Here is a 22,490-nt window from a genome sequence, read left to right as displayed (position 1 = left end):
GCATTGATTACATACCGCAGCAGCCTGATTCTAAATGATAAAAATATGATTGCCATATTAAAAGAGGTTTTTTGTTATGCCTGTAAACATAAATCAGTTTTGAAGCCATAATATGTAAACATACAGACACACACACACACATCTTACTGCTATTTGAGCGCAGGGACAGTGAGGATGTTTTAGTGGGCAGGACACACATACTGTTTGTTTGCATAAATCTCACATACTACAACCTTGGCCCTCATATTCGTTAACACATTTTGTTTAGTGACAGGATGCATACATATTTGTAACAAACAGTTTTGGAAGCCTTTTTTTTTAAAAAAAAAATTATAAATATCATACACAAGGTCAGCACTCCTCAAACATGTAACATTCATACAACTAAACAGACTCATATATAGTATTTTGGTGACCTGATTAAGTGCCAGGGCTCACACACACACACAAAACGAGGATAAGGTAGATTCTTTTGTCAAAGATGTATTTGAGATTAATGGCAAGCTGGCAGACTGAATGGGTTCCACTGCACTGAGGCAATTACTGTAGTAGGTAAAGCAAGTGATAAAGATTTATTTAGTATAAGGCTGATATTCATTAATCTCTTTAAACCCCATGTTAAGGTTGTTTAAAGTACTGTAGCTCTTCTCTGGAAAGGTCTGTTGAATCTATGACAGAAAAGGCAGACCTGCATAAATGCAGTGCAGGTCTCCACGGACTATGACATTTCTATACCTCCACAGGGAGGCAAGTATTTTAGATTAGTTTGGTTAGCACTGCAGATGCAGCATGCTGATTTACTAAACTCTGATGCAAGTTCCAAAAATAATTAGCTTATCAAAGATCCACTTTCCTTCCTCTCTTTTATTAGTGTGCTAAATATGGCATTGTTGCAAGGAAATAATTCATTTCACTAGTATTCAGACACTAAGCACAGACTTGTCAAAACTGAGTCTTTAAAAAGAGCTCATTCTCAGTGCTGGCTTCTTTTGAAAGACGCTTATGTTACACGACTAACTAAACAAATGTCATTCAGCTGTATAACTCTTTCCATGCTATTACCAAAAAAAGGAAAATCAAGTTATTTTATTGGTCCGAAATCATCAGAGCAAACAGCATAACAGACAACTAAACAGACACGTGGCACACAAGTTTTTTATGAATCAGGTTTGAGGTACCAAACAAGAAACTTGTTGAATGGAGAAGAGGCTAAAATTTCATACTTCTATGGTAGACTTTTTGTTTCAGATATTCATTTAGGATGGCTTTTTTTCAAGTGAAAAATATCATTTTGATTTGGCATATAGAAAATACTCCCTTTGAAATAGGTTAGTTCCTTTAGTGTTTAAGCAAGAGCTGTTTCTCAACACATCAGTGAGAAAGAATATTATTTCAAGAACCACAGTCAAGGTTCCCAGATACTACTAGCGTGCATATAAATAATCAGCAAGACACCCACTGCCCCTCCTAATTTTTTATCTTCAGAAAGCATATTAAAATGATTTATTTCTAGCCTGCTACTCATAGTGAATGCAAGTCAACCTCTCCTTACCTTGCCAGTGACAGGGATATCAACGGAACCCCAGGTACCAGCTCCCCAGTGAACCATGCCTGGGGCAAAATCAGCTGCAATAATTCCAGCAACTGGAAATAAAAAGGAATGTTAACAGTAGAAGCTAATCCAGCACACATTGAAGTTACATCAACGACTTACACTATATGTAGCAGATAAAAAAATCACCAATTCTAAATGCAAAAATACATACCATGAGACCACACAAAAGCAGTGAAACACATTTTAATCAATTTCAATTAGAAGATATTTCAAGTCTATATTAAAACTTTCTCAAACTACTAGAATAATGCATAAATGGAATTATAAAAAAAGGTTTGCACATAAAAACAGAGGAAGTCAGCAGGTGTCATCTTCATTTTAATAATAATACATTAACCATTTTTTGTTCCTGTTTTTTGTGGTTTGATTTTGTTGTGGTTTTTTTCTTTTTCCTTTTAAAAAGGTTTCATACTGTAGGCTTACTTAACCCAAGGTAACACAAAATAATGGGGTTGGCCCAGAGTTTTTCTAACATTTTTTCACCCATACTCTTCCTTATCTCTTCCTTGCTCTCCTTCTCTCTATGTGGCCTCTACAGTTTCGTATCTTTATTGAAACGCCTTCCAGAAATGCCTTTTATTCCAGCAACATGAGATGGTTCCATTGTGCTGACAGAGTTGCCTTTTCCAAAAGAGCAAAATTCTCTGGAGACTGGGGTTTCCAGATCTGAATGCTTAATTTCATATTCCAGCCCAGCAAGGGCAAGGATTCAAAAATACTGGATCAGGTGATCAAACTACAAGAGCTAGTTATGTTGAAACATTCCCTCATTTTCCAATGCTGTTTCAATATTAACATCTATCAAAATATTTTTGAAGATCTATATTAACATTTCATAAGCTTAATATCCAGCCTATCGGTAACCCTACCTACTACTACCCACAGAACTCTGTACCAGTTATTAAATGAAACTGAAAATAAAGGATATTTTTTGTTGTGCTAAATACCTGTTTTCCAAAAGAAAGAGGAAAAAAAAAGAAAATAAAAAACCAAAACAAAAAACCAAACCAACAACCCACAACACTCCAAAACAAAAAACAAGCAAGCCCCCAACACACACCAACACTGCCCCCCCCCGCAAAAAAAAAAAAAAAAAACAAAACCCCCACACTTTGGCAGTCAAACAACACATATTTAGCAACCACCAGTTTCTTTTATCCCAGTTATTACTTGTTTTCCTTTCCTTGGCTATGAGGTAAACGAACCACCTTTTTCAAAAAACAGAATTAAAAACAAAACAAAAACACTATGCCCTGAATTTAAGGAAAAAAAATAAAAATCTTAGCATCACGTACATCACACCAGTGTTCCAGCTAGATTTAATTGCAACTTTTTGCATTCAGCTTAGAGAATTTGTCATCAGGGACATGGTTTAGAAGTGGCTTTTGTCAGGGTAGGTTAAAGGTTGGTCTCGATGATCTTAAAGGTCCCTTCCAACCTCAGCAACTCTATGATTCTATGATCATGACTTTTTTTCCAAGTCTTCTATGCTGATTCTAATATTTGAAAGGGATCTTCATTAGTTTCCAGGCCAAATCTAGAAATTAATTTATCTGACTGAACAAGACTTATATAAAAGAACTATTAATGTCTCTTATGAGCAAAATACTTCCTCTTCTTTCAGGTTATTTCTTAAATGCTAAACTTATACATTATTTCAACTGAAGGAGAATTACGTCTTTCACGTCATCAATCTTCAGTTTCAGACTCTATCTCCAATGAAAACAGCATTATAATAATTCCATGAATTAACTTTCTTCTATGTGATTGTTACTGAATAACAAAATATTGCTGCTTCTCAGTAACAGACAATCAAGGCACTCAAAATTTTCAGTCATCATTGCCTTCTAACAAACAATATAGAAATAAGTATTCTAGACAACAACTTCCTGATCTACGTAACACAGGACTCTCTCCTGCCTTCTCAATACCAATCACAGGCCCGCTTTGTTACTTGAAATACCTCCAATATCACGGTCAAGTGTAAGTAAACAAAACCAAACCCCCAAAACTACTTTTGCAAGGAAACAGAAAAAAAAAAAAAAACAACCTTACTTGATTTCTTTTTTTAAATCAGCTCAACAACAAAATACCAGACTCCCAAACAAATGTATTTTGTCCTTCAATGATGCTTTCAACATCTAGCATGAACAGATAGCTATGCTAACGTAATTATTTCTTACCATTGCACCCCCTCCTCACACGTATTTACCCCAACATCACATCTCTGCTGTAATGAGTTTGTCCTTGCAAAGGAATACGTGAAGGGTCTCCTTTGTTCAGGACAGCTTGGTTTCATAGGAAAGGTCTTGAAATAGATTGGCATGGAATGCACACAGCCTATATGGTTTAGCTTTTCTCAGGTTTTTAAGGTACAGGAATGAGCTTGGGATGGTGGAAAGCAGATGCAGACCTTGGAAAGACACTGAACTCTCTTTGACCAATTCATCCCACTCGGCTGTGCAAAGCAAGTGGTGCACTTCTGCCAACTGAGCTCAGGGTGTCCCGATGCAAGATTCAGACAGCAGGTGTATGAGAAGGCTAAAGGGGGCTGCATTAGAGATCCTGTGAGAAGAGGACTGTTTAAGCCTGGCTAGCAAGGACAAAGGACTCTGGATCTATGCTTCCTGCAGATGGGTACAGAGCAAAGAGCAAAAGCCGAACACTGCCTCTTGTCCTGTCTCTAGGCACCAGTGAAGAGAGCCTTGCCCTGACTTCTTTGCACCCTTCCTTCAGGTATTTGAAGGTACATTGGTAAGATTCCCTGAGCCTTCTCTCCTCCAGGCTGAACAGTCCCAGCTCTTTCAGACTTGCCTCAGAGGAGGGATGCTCCAGTCCCTTAATAATCTTTGTGGCCTTTCACTGGACTCTCTCCAGCAGCTCCATCTCTCTCTTGCCTACAGTACTGGCAAACACAAGAAAGGGAGATTTCATGATGCTAGAAAAGTTGTTATGACAAATTAAACATGGTCATGTTACTCATAAAAGGTGAAATCACCTGTGAATTTATTCATATTCATCAAGAGTGCTTGCCAAACCACAGCACCAGACGATCACATTTTCTGTGTGAACCAAATCATTTACAGAAAAGCTATTTTAAACACTGCTTATAAGAATTTCCAATATTTTCATGTCCCAATACCTCTCAAGTCAGGCTCCCTCAGTGCCCTTAGTCAAATGATATCAGCCTCAGAATGAGAGAAAGATTTTAACAAATACATTTTAGAAATCTCAAAGTGATTAAAGTAGTTTTTCTATGCATAGTAATGAGGTGGTTTTCAGGTTTGCTCTTAAAGGGCTCAAAGCAAGTTTTAAGATGTGATCTCAGAGCTAAAAGTGACATGCCCACTGGAAAGCTGGAAGTATCCCCTTTACATTATTATGCAGAAGTCTAATGTTTTTAACCTAGTGGATTTTAAAATACCTGACTTCAAAGTCATTATTACCACTAAAATTGACCCTAAGCATCAGGCCGAGGTACTTGAGCTGGAAATTCCACTTGAGGAAAGTGGAAAAATATTTACTAGTAGGTGGATTTTAAAAGACCAAATGAATAAAAATTAATCATTTAAAGGCAGAGCTGAAGGTTAAGAATAATCCTAAATGACAATAATAGAGTCATCACTCACTAAAGGAGCCAAAAGTATTTGATAACCATTTTTCATGTGGCTGTGTAATTAGCACCATTGCTCTGCTACACAGGTATTAAGCATTTATGCTAGAGAGAAGTATCGCTGTGCAACTATATGTAAAATATACTCAACCCCAAGATTCAAAAGAATTACGAAAAATCTTGGTGCTAGAATTAGTTATACTTTCTTGGTAGAATTTTCAGTATCCTTTATTTAAAAGGGATTTCTTGAGAATGCTGAAAAACTAAACCAAGAAAAACCTAAAAGATCCTAAAAAAACAGGACAACTACAGGCTTTTAGGTCTAGCTGTCAAGGTCAACTGATATCATTAGACTTACATGAACTCAATTCGAGTTACAGTAGGGAAATCATGTTAGGAAATATGGGTCAAGTCATCATGCAGTAATAAAGCTGTTACCTCCAGACTCGGTTTTTGAAATATTCTTTAAAATCTGTCATAGTTTAGTATTTCTAGATAATTGAACGATGAAGTATGCCAATATTATAAAGGACCACTCAAATATTTATTCAGATATGTTTCAAAGAAAAAAAAGACAAACAAAAAAAACAAACCCCCACAAAAAACCCCAACAACGTGCAAATCCAAATAATATCTCAATTTAGTCCATTTTCTCCCTAAATATGTATGGGCAGAAAAAAAAAAAAAAAAAGAAAAAAGAAAACATCTTACGCTTATGCATACTTAAATAGCTAGGATAAATTGCTTCTTAAATGTCTGCGTGGGCACAGGTGGAGACCTGGACTGATAGGACCACTACAGTAAAAATACAAGGACCAAAGAGACAAAAAGAACAAATCCCATGTAAATATGAATTACAGTGCCAAATTCAGACAAGATGGTGAAGTGACATAATCAAGTAGATACAGTGCTAAATCTAGGGCACTCAGTTACTACCATCACAAGCTCACTATAAAAATTAGGTTGCAACATTCTCAAATGTATATTCTCATTTACAGTTTAGGGAGGCATTTTCAAAGCACTCTGTGTTGGTGTAACTACTCCCACTGAAGTCACAAGGACCTTAACAATTGATTTCTAAGGAAGCAGGGTCAGGCTGAGCGCTTTTGAAATCCCACTGTAAATGATATACATAGAGAGAATCTGAGCTTGTATGGCATCCTTAGGATTATAAGTACCTCCAAGAGCTCCAAAAAAAAAAAATAACAATTAGATATAAAGTGCTTGGTATACACTCAGTAAAAGCTTGCAGAAACACCCTTGGACATTCAAACCTGCCTAGCTAAGAAGGAGAATGCGTGCAGATAAACTAGCCCCCATTTTTAATAACTCCTGCAGAAGGACAGCCAAGAGCTCCATACGCCATCCCCACAGATCTTCATTCCCTCCTGCCCATTCCCAGCTCAAACACTCTTTGGTCCCTCTTGAAAATTCATGGTTTGGCTCTAGCTTCTTTCTTACCCTCTCACCCCGGCATGGGGCGGACAGAGCAGCAGTGCCTGCAGAAGCAGCCACACAGCGCATCAGGAGACAGTCAAACAACCCTGAAAGGAGGACAGTTAAAAATACACTATTGCACTATATTGCCTGGCCACAGTGTTGGTTTAACAGGGATACAGCAACAGCTCAAAAGATTTAGACATGTACAGAAGGCTTTTGAATACTCTAAAATTAGGTATCAGAAATGCTGACATTGTTTCAGTCAAACACAGCAACTAAATGAATTGGTATTTTTTTTTGCATTATTTTATTTTCGTACTTTCAAAGACACTTTAAATGTAACATCTTTTCCAAGTTTAGTATGCGAGCACAAGCAAAATTGTTCTATATGTTGCTCAAATTTAGGCCTCGAAATAATAGCGGGATCTCTTTTTCAGAAGCTAAATACAGTGGAAGCCATTTAAATGAATAATGCATTTTTTTAATGGAACAGCAAAGTAATATAAGTGGGGCATGTTAATTCCCAGGCATGTGAAATTTATTGTCACTTAGGTGCCCACTGGGAATAATTTATGCATCCTCGATTAAAAAAATATTTTTAATTTGAATTTGCATATTTTACTCATTATGACTAACCTTGACACAGTCCTTTTTGGAGGTGCCATGCCCTCAGGTGGGAGTTTACAAAATGTCCACTTACCAGGAAGAAATAATGAAGCAAAGATGCACACGTACTTTCTAACAAGAAAAATAAATGTGTGTCCTGGACAGTATACACCCTTGGCTCACAGCGGTCTTCGACTTTGTCTAGTACAATCAAAACCAGGTTAGATTTCATTCTTCATTCTTTAAAGGAGATCTTATTCAAGTGCTTGAAATCAAGCTAAAGCAAGGATAGTATGGTAAATTCCAGCACAAGATGACAACTTAAAAAAAAAATTAAAAAATCACAAATTCACAAGGGTCAAATTGAGAGAGAAAAAAAACTTTTCAATAAAACTAACCTAACTTCTCCATCATCTGCCATTACAACAAAATACACACATCAGTGAACAATTTCTGGAAAAGCATTCAGTCTTCACAGCTTTCTTCTGACAGGTCCAGCAACTGTGAAATTCTGAGTTTGATATAACCAGATTTTAAAACTGTTCTCATTAAACCACAGTCAAAGTCAATATTAAAACACCAGTCTCCAAAACATTCAGAAGTACATATAACAATGATTTTTTTTTTTTTTTTTTTTTAAAGGAGAGCCATTTATACCTCAAAACCACACCTTGACACATTTCAGGATTCTCCTGGCCTCCATCTGGAAGCACAGAGGGAAGCAACATCATAAAAAAGAAAAAAAAAGTGTCCCAAAAACCCCTATGCACAAAACACACTTTGCCTTCCACATTTGCCACATCTGGGCTGCTCCTGTCCGATCAATGTCCACAGGTCTCTCTGCCATATGGAAGAGACGGCCAGAGCCAAGAATGGTGAGGCAGCAAGGCTGAAATGTGAAGAGGCTGAAGAGGCATGTCAAACCACAGTAGTACATTGTTTCAAGGTGGAATGTACTCACACGGTTTACAGAATGCTATTGCTATTAGCCCTTATGACAGAAAATATAAAGGGATGTATTAAAAAAAAAAAAAAAAAAAAAAAAGAAAAGAAAAAGTCTGCAAGGAGCCACAGACCCCTAGATCTGGCCTCCTCAGACATACAGCTTTCACAGCCTTTCCTGGTTTATGCTGATGGCCCCAATACCAACTAAATAAACTATTCCAGAGACACTGTATTAGCACTATGCCTCTCATATTTGAAAGAAAAATACAGAAATAGTTCACAAAACAGCCGAAATATAAGTGCAAACAAGCATTTGCATGAGACCTGCTGTCGAGTTCAGACTGGTCTAAAGATTAAGACCATTGAGAATTGGGCCTCTGAACTTTTACTCGCCTCAGTGCCAACACACAATTACCTGTCAACTAAAAAGCAGAAGAAATAGGTGGTTTCAGGGAACAAATAACCAATAAAATGGAAAATGCAGATGATACTCAATGCCTACACAGTTAATGCCCAAAGCCATGTCAACAGTAACCTAGCACTTTCTGGGCAACCCATGCACAGGTCAGGAGAAAAGCAGGGTGACTGCCTATGCCAAACATGAGAACAGCATTCCAAGCTGTTTTCCAGGAATTAAAGACATCCAATTCCAAATATGCAAGGACAGCCTGCGCGTTCACAAGCACTCCTGATTAATCCCACATATTCTCATCCACATGCGGTTTTGTCCAAGCAAATGAGTCCTTATTTTAATTACCAAAGAGAAAAGGAAAAAAAAAAAAAAGGAAAAAAAATGCCATGGAAGATGAGATGAAATTTCAGATGCCTCAAAGGCTTCTGAAGTTCACATTTTAAAGTTCTAATTGTTTTACTACAAACTTTATAAAAAAACAAGAAAGAAGCTGCAATTAAAAATCTGCTACGTTCTCTTAGAACTACATCAACTGTGCTATAATTTTAGAGGCCTTACAGAACAACTGTACTAGACAGAAACTAGGCAGACTCCGCAATTCACATCACGTATCAGATCCTCGGTCTTTAAGAAACCCATCATCTTAACAGCTTATTTCATAGGGAGGGCTGCAGGTTTCAGAACTCTTTATAAGCAACACAGCTGAAGTGTCATGTGGGTTTCAAATATGATCGAATTCAAGTTCATTACCAGAACGGGTCGGCGCCGTGTCAGTGACAGGGTGAATGCTGGAACGTTATTTAATTTACAGGCTGCCATCAGACCCGTGCAGGTGGACTCCAGCAAACACAAGAACCCCACCACAGCTGCTACAGCTGAAGAGACCAGCCTGTCACACATCAGGTGAGACTACAGGAATTGGGACTGACTCTCAGCAAATGAACTATGACTTCCTGAGCAGCTTATGCAATATATACTTAAAAAACAAAACTGAAGAGCATCTTTTAGAGGTGTCTAAGAATTACCTAAAGAGCACGCGCTGGCCCTGCTAAGGATGCTGCATTTTCATAGCCATAGCGTGACCCAGAAAAATCCACCTGTACTATCCTCACGGCTGTACTCTCCTGATTATAACTTGTGAGAACTGCAGCTAGCCCAAAACTTTCTTGTAACTTCTTCATAGGCCACGTCTCCCCTTCTGAATTGAATTCTACTGAAGTTCATGAACAGCATAGTATTCCCACAGTGCTGGGTCAGCTGCCCAGATCCCAAAAGACCTGGTGTGGCACAGAGGAAGGATTTCTACAGGGCCCGCATCTAACTATGTGCATCTACAGCCAATTTGGCTGGATATATTAAGACCACAATGGCAAAGCCAGGGGGCTTCATTAGAGGCGAACAGCTGCTTCTTTCGCAGGACACCTTTCAACTGAATTACGTCCAGTCCCTTGGGAATATCTCTGTTTGTATTACAGGTTCTCAGTTCCAGTTTAGGAATTAAAAAGCTCTGCAGAGTTAACCAGCTGCTCAGATCGGTGGAATTACAGAGCAAAGTATTCTTCACTTCTTGTTTACAACAGTAGAGACAGTAGAAATACCATGTTTCTATGTATATGTGTGGGTTTTGTACATACACTGCCGCAGTTCAAAGCTTGCTTTATTTTTCCATACAAGTTTTCAGTTTCCTGTAATACATACCCACCCAAGATTTCTTTTTACATTTGTAATAAATACTTAGAACAGAAGGATGAAATAGACATTAGAAGGCCTACCAAACCATTTATAAAAGGACGAAGAAGCCATGTCAATGCGAGAAAATAGCTCACACGGGATCAAATGCACCCCTGGCTTTAAGCTGACAGTTCCCCCACAATGCAATGGGGTACGCTGCTGGCACATCACAGATGCACAACACCTGAGCTGGCAGGGAGGGGGAAAATGTGGCTAAAAGGCGGTGTGATAATAAAATGCTGTCCTTAAAATGGATATCCTAAAATACACACCTGCTACACATGAAACCATCCTTAAGAGTGGTTTCGCAGCGCAGAGTTTAAAACAAGCATTTTCTCAATGAAAACTCCCAAACTACGCAACTGCTGCGCTGGGTTGAATATGTCTTCCCTTCTCCCCCAACGTACCTCATACGGCATGTGCCACGTGCTACAAAAATCTAATATTCCAAAGGAGAAAAATTTCATAAAGCCTGTAAGATCACTGGAAACATCACCAATAGAAAGGCAGTGCTGAAAACATCTTTTACATATTATTTCATACAAACAACAAAAATCCAAGAATCAAGCCTGATGTTTCACATAGATAGATACAGAACATAGATGTTTTGCTGAATCATTGTGCTTGATTCTTAGAAGTACCCTTTTTAAAGGGGCACTCTTCCTAAGTACATGCAGCTTAACCTTATTTCTGAAGTTCCACATTTCTTTATACTATCCTTAGAGTATTAAACAGCTTAATTAGAATCAAAATAAAATGTATGACATTTTTCACCTGGCTGAAAGAGTGAAGGAGTTAAGGCATTTTATTTTGATATATTTTAAAAAAAGGAAGACTTGAAACAACTACCTGTGCCTATTATTTTAAAAAGATGATTTGTTGAAAAATGTATTAAATAGGCAAATAATGAACAATTACATGAACAATCATGTAATCAATAGTTTTTTCATAAAGGTTAAATGCTTGTATCAAGAACAATAAAGTAAAAAGTTTGGGCACAGAGCCTCACCTGCGTGTGGGAGTTCTCTCCCAGCCAAACACTCAACTGACATGGTCTCCTCCAACACCTCCATCAGAGGAATAGGCAGGATAGAAATTCACTGGGAAGCATCTCAGTGCTTCTGCAACCAGCAAGAAGATAAAAGGTAAGGCCTTGGTTTTGCACTTTGATCCACTTCACTTTTTCCCTGTCTTCAAGAGAAGAGGTGACATGCCATATGTTGGAGGGGAGAGGACACATACCAGCCTGGGCCAACTGATCTCTGGGAACTCTCCCTGAATGAGATTAACCTCTTTTCTAAGACTCTCTATCCCACCTTAGTATCACAAGTTGAAAGGAGTTGGAATTTGTTTATAAGACTCTTCAAAACCATTTACGACTACTGTAAATCCCACAGCAAATTTTAAACCAGGAGTAACTACAAAAATTTACATCAACCACAGCGCAAAAAGTTGCACTTTTAACATTTTTATCTAATTCTCATGCAGACTCAGATGAAAAACTGAAACCAGAGTCCATTTCTTGTAATTAATGATTTATAAAGTCTGATGGCCCAGACAACCACCAGAAAAATCACCTCATATGCTGAGAGGACAGAAAATGTGAAGTCTTTCATCAACTTCAGTACTGGTTTCAGTTAAGAACACAAAATTGGTTTAATCTTACAAAAGTCATGTAGTTCCAGTCTGATTTCTTAAGAATATAAATATTTTAAATGGCCAGCTCACCTTTGAATGAATCTGTTGATTTTTTAAAAATTAAATCTGAATTACTCAATTTCAAGTACAACATTTTGCTGAATTTTAATTTAACAAAACCTTCATTGAAATTTTCTTGTTGCTCCTGTTCTCTGCATGTATAGGACATATTCTTTATAAATTGGTTTATTACAAGTCTACAATCACTTTTACAGGAAACAGACTGAATCAAAGGGGAAACACTCATATCAGCCCATCCCCTTCCCCAGGAAATTGGGTCGGAATCTAACAGGTCCGGTCCTGGGTCAGCAGTTCACCCAATTTAAAGCATCAATATCGCAAAAAGTTTTTATGAGAAACAAAAGATTTTTATTTGTTTAAGAAGTCATAAGCACTTCAGTATTGATACTGCCAGCCTTCTAGGTGCTAAAACACAGTCTGGACTCAAACTTTGATACGTTACGCCATTTGGGGGATTTGGAATTAAGTTCTAGCATTGCATATAGCAGAATATTAAATCACACACAATGCACTATAAGCAATCCTCCACTGGCCCAATCTACTAAAATGATTTATGCACAGAAAGTTTAACTGTACAGCAGGGAGACTACTGCACATTTGCACCTTCACAAAGAACCCTTGTCAAGCAAGTCACGGGTATAAATGCCATTTGGGCAGGTTTTAGACTGGCGTGAGATTTAGGGTTTCGAAATAAACCCACCTTCTTTCAATATGAAAGGACAACCAACATATTATATGGAAAGTGTGCAGTTTCTTATGCACAAACATATAAATATACTTTATGGCAGTCACATAACAAAAAAAAAAAAAACCACCAGCATTAAATAAAAGACTTGCCATAATGCAACCTGTTGTTACTCCTCAGAGTGATTAAAATATGACTTCACCATGCTGAAGTGTCTCTCCTCCCCCTCACACCAGCAAACCCTTTCTTCTTCTGCATTTGTTATACATTCTCATTTATATTATCTGTCTAGCTGTCCATTCTTAGATTCTAATGTGCTTAGAACAGGCACTTTTCCTTCTTGACCATTCAATGAGCACTGCAGTTGGTGGTAGCATGGACAAATATTAAATGAACCCCTCTGAAAAGAGACAACTGTAAGAGGGAATTCTATTGTGTAAAACAAACGTTCCCACGGAAGACAGCTAAGGTACTTAACTGAACTAGTTTTACTGAAAAGACTATTCAAAATATTGAAACACTCCTCTGCACATTGTTTGCTTGCAGAGAGACATATACAGTGCATTTTTAGGGGCCTCATGCTGGCAGCCTTTCAGAAGCACAAGCTTCCGTTGATATTTTGACAGGAAATGGGACTCGTGTAACTGTTTTGGGAAGTTTAATCAACGCCTTTAAAAATCAGTCAACACCAGAAATGGGAGTTGGTTTGTGATTCCTCCTTAAAAAGCTGGTTGCAGAGTAAGGGAAGGATTTTTAAGCAAAACCATATTTCATCTTGCAAAGGGAACAGCGCATGAATGAAAAACGGGGGCTACAGGCTGACGGTATCTCTAGAGCACCTGCTTTCTGCCCTACTGTAAATTTAAGTAACCTTGCAGCATGCAGTAACTTTGAAATTAGAACCTGTCAGAAAAGACTTTCTACATTATTTGTGTTCATGCCTGCAAGTTTACCTTTTCTGTTTGAGGAACTCCATCTAGTTTTATAAAATTCGTCAGAAAAATTATTTACCTGAAGCTTCGCTAAAGCGGCAAAACAACTACACAATTAAAAATGTCACGGGGAAAAAAAAAAAAAAAATCATTTACATGAGCTGTATTCAGGTACAGCTGTGAAAAGGGTATGCACAATTTGCTGAGAAGCTCCACTCACACCCCCTCCAATCCAGTACCCTTTTGCCCTCAGCATCCACCTTCTCCCCTGTTGAAATCAAGAATGCAGAGTGGATATTGAAATTAACTAGTACAGTAAGTGAACTGCAGAATTAGTGCCAGTCTAGCAAATTAAACAAGGGAATAACCTAAATTTTTTTCCATTTTTCCTTTTTTATTTCCAACAAATTAGAGGGCTCCAGTAGATTTTATCAAATACTGAGCTCCCCACTCTCTTTCTCAAACTGTATAAATGCCTTGAACTCCCAAAAGAACATCACCATTCCTTAGCCCCATGTAGTTCTCTTTCATTTACCCACTTCCACAGCACCATTTTCAAAGACTTATTTTAGCCAAAGGGAACAAAAGTGGAAATCCTGAAAGGAGATCTGCAGATTTTTCCAGAATTTTTACTCTGCCCCTCCACCAACTGTCCACAAGACCTCAACTCCCCCGCTGGGATATCCTTTATGGATGACTCCTGAGGCACTTAAAGATTAAAACAAAGGACAAGCCTCACAAGTCTTCCCACCGTAATGGTAGCCACAATAGTTTAGTCGCCCTCTCTGAACACAAAAGAGAAGCCTGGCCTCACCTTTGAAGTTACAAGCTTTAGTCAAATTCCAGAAAACAACAGACAGGCGTGACAATATATTATATACTTTATTTTGTGAACTACAGAGAGGCATGCACACACTACGTGATCTGATCGGACACAAGCGCAAAACAGTTACCAACTACCAGGTTGAAAGTGTTTTCTTTAAAAAGTAGTACTAAACTAAACAAATAAAATTTACAAATAGCCTCATGGAACAACACTACACATTTAGAAAAATAAGGAATATGTTTCTTTAATGCATAAGCCATTCAAAATTGGGCCCCAAGTGTTGCGCGAGGCTAACTACAATAGAGCGCCTGCAGGCTGCTTCAGAACTGCACAGGCACTGAATGCAAAAAAGAACCACAGTGCTTCCACGGTGGCATCAGTTCCAATTCAAGCACAATAATAGGGCAGAGCACAGTATTCTTCACTTGCATCACAAAAGGAAAAGACCAGCAACCTTAAATTTTGTGTATGTATGTGCCCTAAAATGGATGCTAAGAAAGCCACAACAAAACACCACAACCCTATTTTACACAGGGTTCCCCACACGCAAATTACAAACCTCTACTTTATATATGCAACTGATTAATTTATTGCAAATCTTCCTCCCCTGTAATACCATTTTCTTTGCTTTCAAATAACCCGTAATTTCCAACCACTCCCATGGCACAATTTAACCTAAATAAATCCATTCAGGTATGCTCCTGTCATCAGTTATTTTGCAGAGTACTAAATTCTAACTATGTATTATGGAGTGGATTTTGTACATAGATATGACGTTAATTGGTAATACAAATAAAAGGCCAGTTTCAGTGATAAATTTCTTCTGGTGAGAACTGAAAGCTTTACCTACAGCTACTTCTCTGCAACTCTGGAACAAGACCATACACTGTGCCAGTAACTCTGCCCATAGCGGTATCTTTAGAGGTGATCACTGGTACCTGCTCTGTTTTGGTCATGCAGCTACACAGAGTATGTCACCCCAGAGTACTCTGCACATGTAAAAGCAGAAGATTTTGAAAAATGACAAATCTGACCATGTATCGAGCTGATCCTACACGCTGTGCCTCTAGAATGGCAATATGCTTCAGGATCAGGAAATAGCATGCTAAGTCATAAAAATGCAGATCTCGCCAAGATGGCAAGTAAAGACTAATAAATAATGGAACGTCTTTTACCAAGTCTAAGCTATGCTATACAGAAGCAAGCAAGGCTTTTTTTTTTTTTTTTATCTGCGGAAAGGCTCATCTTTGTGAAAGAGGCACGAGATGACTTTAAAGAAGAAAGCAAGGAGACCACTCTAAACAGGAGTCCTGGAAGACAATTAATGAAATACAGCCTGATTGGAGCCTCTGATCATTAATTTGCAAAGAATCCAGTAATTTGTTTTGCAACATCCTTTAAGGAAAAGCATAACAGTGACATGATGTCTGAGTGCAACAGATTAGCCCATGGGATGATATCTTGATCCAGCCATACCTGTGTTTTTTAAAGCTAAAAAAGAGCATTTTGACTATTTATTCTGAGGTCTTAGATGAAAAAAGACATAGACGTTCACTTGGTAACACCTCTATTGAGCTCTCTAGATCTTAGATGCATTAGAACATGTCTCAAGAAAACTACAGTGTTTAAATCAAGACTTCAAGTGACAGAGAACCTACTGGGGCAAGATGTTCCAATGGTTAATTACACTATGTTCATTACGGTACATAGGGCAAAACTACTCTGCTCAGGAGACACATTAAAGTCACTAGAGGACAACAACCTAATCTGCTAGCTCCAACTTACTTTGTGAAAGAAATTCAGGCTAAAAAGGCAAGACATACACACACTTTCTTAAAGCCAGAGGTGGCACAGTATATTCCACAAATGAGTGTAACCTCCTCTTCTCTCCTTAATTATGGCCAACATACCATCTATCTCTGTTTAAAATACGTACCCATTCCTGCATAACCCAATGTGAAGTCTCAAGTTTGAAAAGACCCTAGAGTTCATAATTTCAGACTGGATGAGACAAGGAAGAAGATGCAAACAAATGCTTTTCATCTGAAAACATTGAATAGCACACAAAATAATAATCTAATAACCTAATGCAATGCAAGTCCTTAGGAGCTGAAACACAGCAGCTTTGTAGTAACACAAACTGTTTAGGACAAGAAGAGATTAATATTTTATCCCAACTGAGTTTCATGGGGAATTTTGATAAGAATGTAATTTCCCAAGCTGGCTAACCAGCCAGGCCTGTGAGGAGGTGTAACACCCCTTCTGTACGTAAAGCAGCCTCAAATCTGGAGTTATCACACGTTAAAGAATTTAGTTTCACATATCACCCAAACTCAGCACTCCACTACATGCTGGCTCCTAACACTATTCTTGGCACTGTTTATAAGCAGAGTACCATTCAATTTTGTCATGAGCACCATCTAAATGCTTTGCACAGGACATTTATCCTAAGGGACATCCCAGATGACTATGCTTTTATTCTAAAATCTGGCAAGATTAGAGGAGAATAGCATGTAGGATATAGTACAGCAAAGAAGTTTCAACTGGCTGGGTAACATATCTATTCAGACTTTTTCATCTTTAGTTTCTACACATTGTGCATGCAATATGCATTAACAGTGAAATTTATCAATTCATCTGCATTGCATTTGTAATATAAATAACCCTGTGTTGAAATCTTGAGACAAAAAGGTATTTTATATAAGATATTTTGAGCTGAAAAAAAACCCTCTTCAAATGAAAATGAATACTTACACAGAACAAATGAAGTGATTCTCTCTTATCAATCATTTTCAAACAACAGTTTTACTTCTGAAGGTTGTTTTTAATGGAAATCCACTTTTCTTTCACAGGCATGCATAGGTTAATTAGAAATACTCTATGAAAAATACATTTTTGTTTGATTTCTCTGTAATCATGATATGTGTCTTCCTAGAGCAGAGAACCAAGAAGTTTTAATATTATGATTACAAATAAACATTTAACCTAACAGAGTACTGCAATTTCCATTTTCCACATTAAAACCATTTACAGTGATGTAGGTTTATGCATGAATTTATATAAATACATACTCTTAAATTACTTTAAGAGAGTAATTCTGACAGAAATTCATTCTAAAAAGCTTTTAGTGCACATTTTAGGATATTCAGCACAACATAAAAATCACTGCAGTAACATGATGCAAAGCACTGTACTGGCATCAAATCACTCCAGTGGATCAATATCGTTCAAAGAATTTTTAAGAGGAAAACCTCACAAGGATCATGTAACTGCAATCTTCATCCTGAGCATCTGTCAGATAGCCCACAGCTCTTTGCATCAGTTTCTTCTTATCCTCTTCTCACTATTAATGCTTCCAGATCATTAATCGCCCCTTGATGTTCTCATGGTATTACCACCCTGGGGCCCCAGGTGCTTCCTCAGCTCCTTGCAAACCACCATAACCCCAAACAAACTGGCCTCCAACAGCTCAACACCAGCACGGCTCCACTGACCAAGCAGAGGCAACTGTAAGAAAAGGTATGTGGCTTTTGAACACGTTTCTCAGTCTAATGAGGATTCTGGCAGTGCGGGATGAACAAGTATGATGGTTTTCTCAAAAGGTGACATCTTAAGTGAGCTGCCTACCATTTTTGCAACAGGACTGGTACCTTATAGCACACAGTGCGAGTGAGCAGATAAGATGAAATGCAATCAGGGATACCAAGCAAAAGGCTCATCGCACATGAGTCTAGCCCTTGTGAGAGGGTAACTTGCTGTGTGCTTGCAGCTGAACTGGAGGAACTTGTAATGCCATGTGAACCGTCAATGCACGGATGCTGAACTGCAATCCACTGACTAACAATCTGTAGAGCATGGATCTACAAGCTTTACATTGGGGTAACTACCCTGATACACTTGTACTAGTGCTAACATCTATCACACTGAGCTGTAGTTTAGAATCAAGGGGAAAAAACGCCAAACAACCCAATATGAACAACCTATATACGAGATGCTATCCAGTAAGCGTCAAAGCATACCAAACACAGAGATATTATGTGCTGGTTTTGAAAGAGTATATTCTGTTTACCAATTCAGTTTTGCACAGAGGTCTAAAATGAAACAGGCTAATTTCTTGGCTGAGGAAAGCAGATTGTCAGAAGAGTGCTGACCTCATAAAACAGGCTATCACATATCTGGAATTTCTCGTGTATACATTTTTTTTCAGACAGAAAAGCAAAGTCACCTTCTATTCTAGAGTCAGCCAAGACTTCCAGGAATCCAGACACGGAAATACATGGGTATTTCCAGGTATCCAGACATGGGTATACATCCCAGGAAATGCAGGACATGCTCAGATACATTCTTGTCCTGGTGGTGTGAATATGTGTAGCAAATCCAGTACACCTGCAGCATACAACATTTCTGTGCGCCATAAGCTTATTGGTAGCGATTTGTGCTTAAAGTCCTAAACACGTAACAAGGATTTATTCTAAGAAGAGGTAACTAGGCCTTCCTTGATTATTGGAGGAATGATCCTGCTCAGAAACTATTTTGAAGATAAGATGTGTGGAGACATGTTACTTTGAAAGGTTAAACTCAAAAATCAAATTATGTGCACACTTCTGTTATTTTGTACAGTTAACATTATTAGGGTTAATTTCTTCTCTGCAAATTAGGATGTTTGCTGTCTACATCAGATCATTATGTGGAAGGGTGAAGAACAATGAATTAATACTAATTCATAAAAAGATAAAACTAATGGTAAGATACTACTGGTCAAGTACAGAAAATCAAGGGAAACAAGTACATGAGAATAGCTTGTCCATAGCGTGAAGCAAACTGAAGCACCAGCATGCTGGAGTAAGAAATGTGCCACCACTGCATGGACAGACTGTGCTCTGGGTCAGACATGCAAATAATGTCAGCATAGACAGTAAAGACCTCTTCTGAGTGTCTAATAAAGCCTGTCTGATTTTAAGAAGCCTGTCCGTTGCAGAAAACATCCGCTGGATTCACTTATCCCAGAGAAGCGACATTGCAAATTCCTTTGTATGCAGTGCAAGAACTTCCATAAGAAATATGGATGGTGAAGACAGAATTCAGCTTCAGAGTGGGTAAATTCCAGGGTCTCAAATTAAAAAGGAAATACCTTTGTGATAGACATATGAAAGCTGGATACAAACTTGCCTCGTGCATTGGAGATATTTAACACAAATAAAATCTTACCATCTGATAATGATACAACCTGTAACACTTTATATGAATCCTAGATGCAATATATTCCTGGATATCTCATAAGTCATAGCGAGTGCCATGACAATAGGTAATTTTGCAAGTTGCTGAGCTTCTGCTGAACACAGAATATCTGTGTTAAATAAAAGCTATGCATTACAATCTATTTTTAAAAGCACTTTCCTCTCTCTTTGGTAAGTTCCTTTTTTTTCCACCAGAAAGTAATTATTACCTATCCTTCTTCCCTCCACATACCCGACGACATAATGAAAGGTAAGCCATAGTGTCGATCTAGAATTTAGAAGTTCTTCATGAACTACAATTTAAAGCAAATCCAATTTCAGTCTTTATCTAATTCAGAAAACTTTATACATTTCTTTAACATGTATAAGCTAGTAACCCACCTTCCATCTAATACACTGCAGAGGTACAAATTTAATGAACTGAAAGGACAGCTCATAAAACCCCAACCTCCAAATTTGGGGAGATATCACAATTTACTAACTCAGAATATTAAAACATTAAAATTGTTATTAATAATTATTACACTCTTAGCAACACAGAGGTGTCACATCAATTTTGAATTAGATGTCTATATTGAACAGGAAGCCAAAGTAAAGAGAGCATGTCATTTTAACATGCTGATTTAGACCTGTATAATTTTCAAACTTAAAAAAAAGCTACAAAACAGACATCTCTACAGGAAAAATAAAAACAAAATAAAAATTCCCCATGGCTCAGCTCCAGCCATCAGACATAAATTCAAAGAATCAAAAAACATGCATTTGAATTGCTCCTTTACAAGTGGCCAGTAAGGCACTTTGTGAAAATTACTGGTTTTCAAATGATATTTAAGTCTTACTTCGAGAGGAAAAACTCTTTCAAAGAATAATAGATTTTTTTTATTCTATCTTCAATGGTCAGATTTCCATAATATGAACTGCTTGATAGTCACTTTCCCTTTAAATTATTTTTTAACCATACAGGCAGTCACATCTGATTTCTGATTCTCCTTACCTTACTTTTCCTTTCAATTACTTCAGTTCTTAATACGAACAATAAGAGTGCTCATTGCATGTCCTCTGTGGGACTCCTGGAACTTAGATACTCAATAGACAGGTGCATAGATAAGGATTCAAAGTCTTTGTTCCACTGTCCAGACAGAATATGTTTAATCTTTTTTCTACCTTTTCTATGCCATTTAAACTTTAACCTAGTAGTAACTTTTACTGCCTTGATTCACAATTCAAAGGTATAAAGATGAAAAGTCCTTGCCTTGGAACGTAGCTTGAAAACTTCATTCTTAGTCTGTATTTCTTTTGAACTTCTTCTTGTGGTTTTTGTCTTTATTTTTCCAGGGTGCCAACTTTACAGTATAGGACTTTCCAAACCTAACAGCAGGGCTACTTGGAAGGAAGAAAAGTAGAGCAAATTTGCCCAGAATCAGCTCACCTTAATGGAAAATATTTAAATTACTGACCAGGGTTGATTAGAGGGTAGTCAGACCATTTTCCTCCCATCTTTTAAATATGCCACTAGTGACAGACTCTTGCATATAATTGTAAACATACTCATTAGCCCATCAAGCATGGGACAAAGACCTAATATAAAAGTAACATAAGAACCACGTTCTGTACAGCACAAAACACATCACAATTAATCATGCAGAAATAATAATTTACAGTAGCAAGCATGATATACAAGTAATATGTCTGGGTACCTAAAAGAAGAAACCTTTTACAATAGCTGAGATGGATGTTAAAAGCATATTTGTTTCAGAGCAGATAAATATACACATTTCTGGAAGATTCGAATACCTTCCAGGAGCGTGAAAGGTGGTGCTGCCGTATGTCACACTGAGTCAGTCACGATTCAGTGATCATGCTGATTCAGTAATGCACCAAGCTGCTAAGCAAGGTGCCAGAGGCATAGGTACACATGCTGATCTGGCGCCCTACTCCGAGGGGACTAGCCACCAACAGAAGGGTGAGACACCAACCAGCTCAGTTTGCCAGAGGTCACCTGCGAGAGCCCATCTTGCTATTTCAAACTTTGTACGGGAGTTATTGTAAGAAATAAAATATCCTAAGAAATAAAAGGTTTCTCTGATTCTTAAAATGTACTGCCTTTCACCTCTCTCTTGGTTTAGGGAAGAAAAAAAGCAAAGTTGGAAATGGTGTATAATGCCCATTATCTGAACTGCTTTTCAAAGCTATTAACTCACTTTTGTAGCTCCTCTAAGACCTTCTAAAAAGACTGTCACTCAGCTGTGAAAAGCAGCATTGCCTGTCCACTGCTAAGGAAAAAACCCAGCAAGGCCAGGAGGATGCTCTGCACCTCTCCCAGCATCGCTCCCTGGAGTCCAATTACCATATTCTGCAGTCAGGCTAGGGGAAGAGCAATCCGCACTTCTGGCCATGGGGCTCACTCAGGCGACCACGTAAAAATAAAACCAGCTTTATGTAGCTAAAGCCAAGTGGTTGCGTGTTCCTTGGAATAAGGCAACCTGCATAGATGGTGATCCAGACTGGCTGCAGAATCTTCCAGGGCCCTACAACACTGAAAGACCTATCTGGATCATTTTCATCCATACAACACAAACAGCATTCATATAATTATTTATTATGCAAGGACTTTAATGAATGCAAAACAAAAAGACATGTAGCACCCTTTAATCAATTACCATACTTTCGTATCAGGAAATTATGTCCCATCCCCCCTCTTTAAGGAACTACCATTAAATCTAAAAATG

General features: G+C 37.9%; 1 protein-coding gene across 1 annotated transcript in view; it reads right to left on the bottom strand.

Moving 5' to 3' along the window:
- Positions 1–22,490, bottom strand: part of LOC134514866 (plasmanylethanolamine desaturase-like) — a 57,909-nt gene that overhangs the window by 9,070 nt on the left and 26,349 nt on the right. The window contains exon 4 of the mRNA XM_063333184.1: positions 1,553–1,644. Coding sequence (XP_063189254.1) covers positions 1,553–1,644 — 92 coding nt within the window. The remainder of the gene's footprint in view (positions 1–1,552; positions 1,645–22,490) is intronic.

Source organism: Chroicocephalus ridibundus, chromosome 4 (assembly GCF_963924245.1).
Source record: "Chroicocephalus ridibundus chromosome 4, bChrRid1.1, whole genome shotgun sequence".
Taxonomy (NCBI): domain Eukaryota; kingdom Metazoa; phylum Chordata; class Aves; order Charadriiformes; family Laridae; genus Chroicocephalus; species Chroicocephalus ridibundus.
This window is presented reverse-complemented; position numbering and strand designations above follow the sequence as displayed.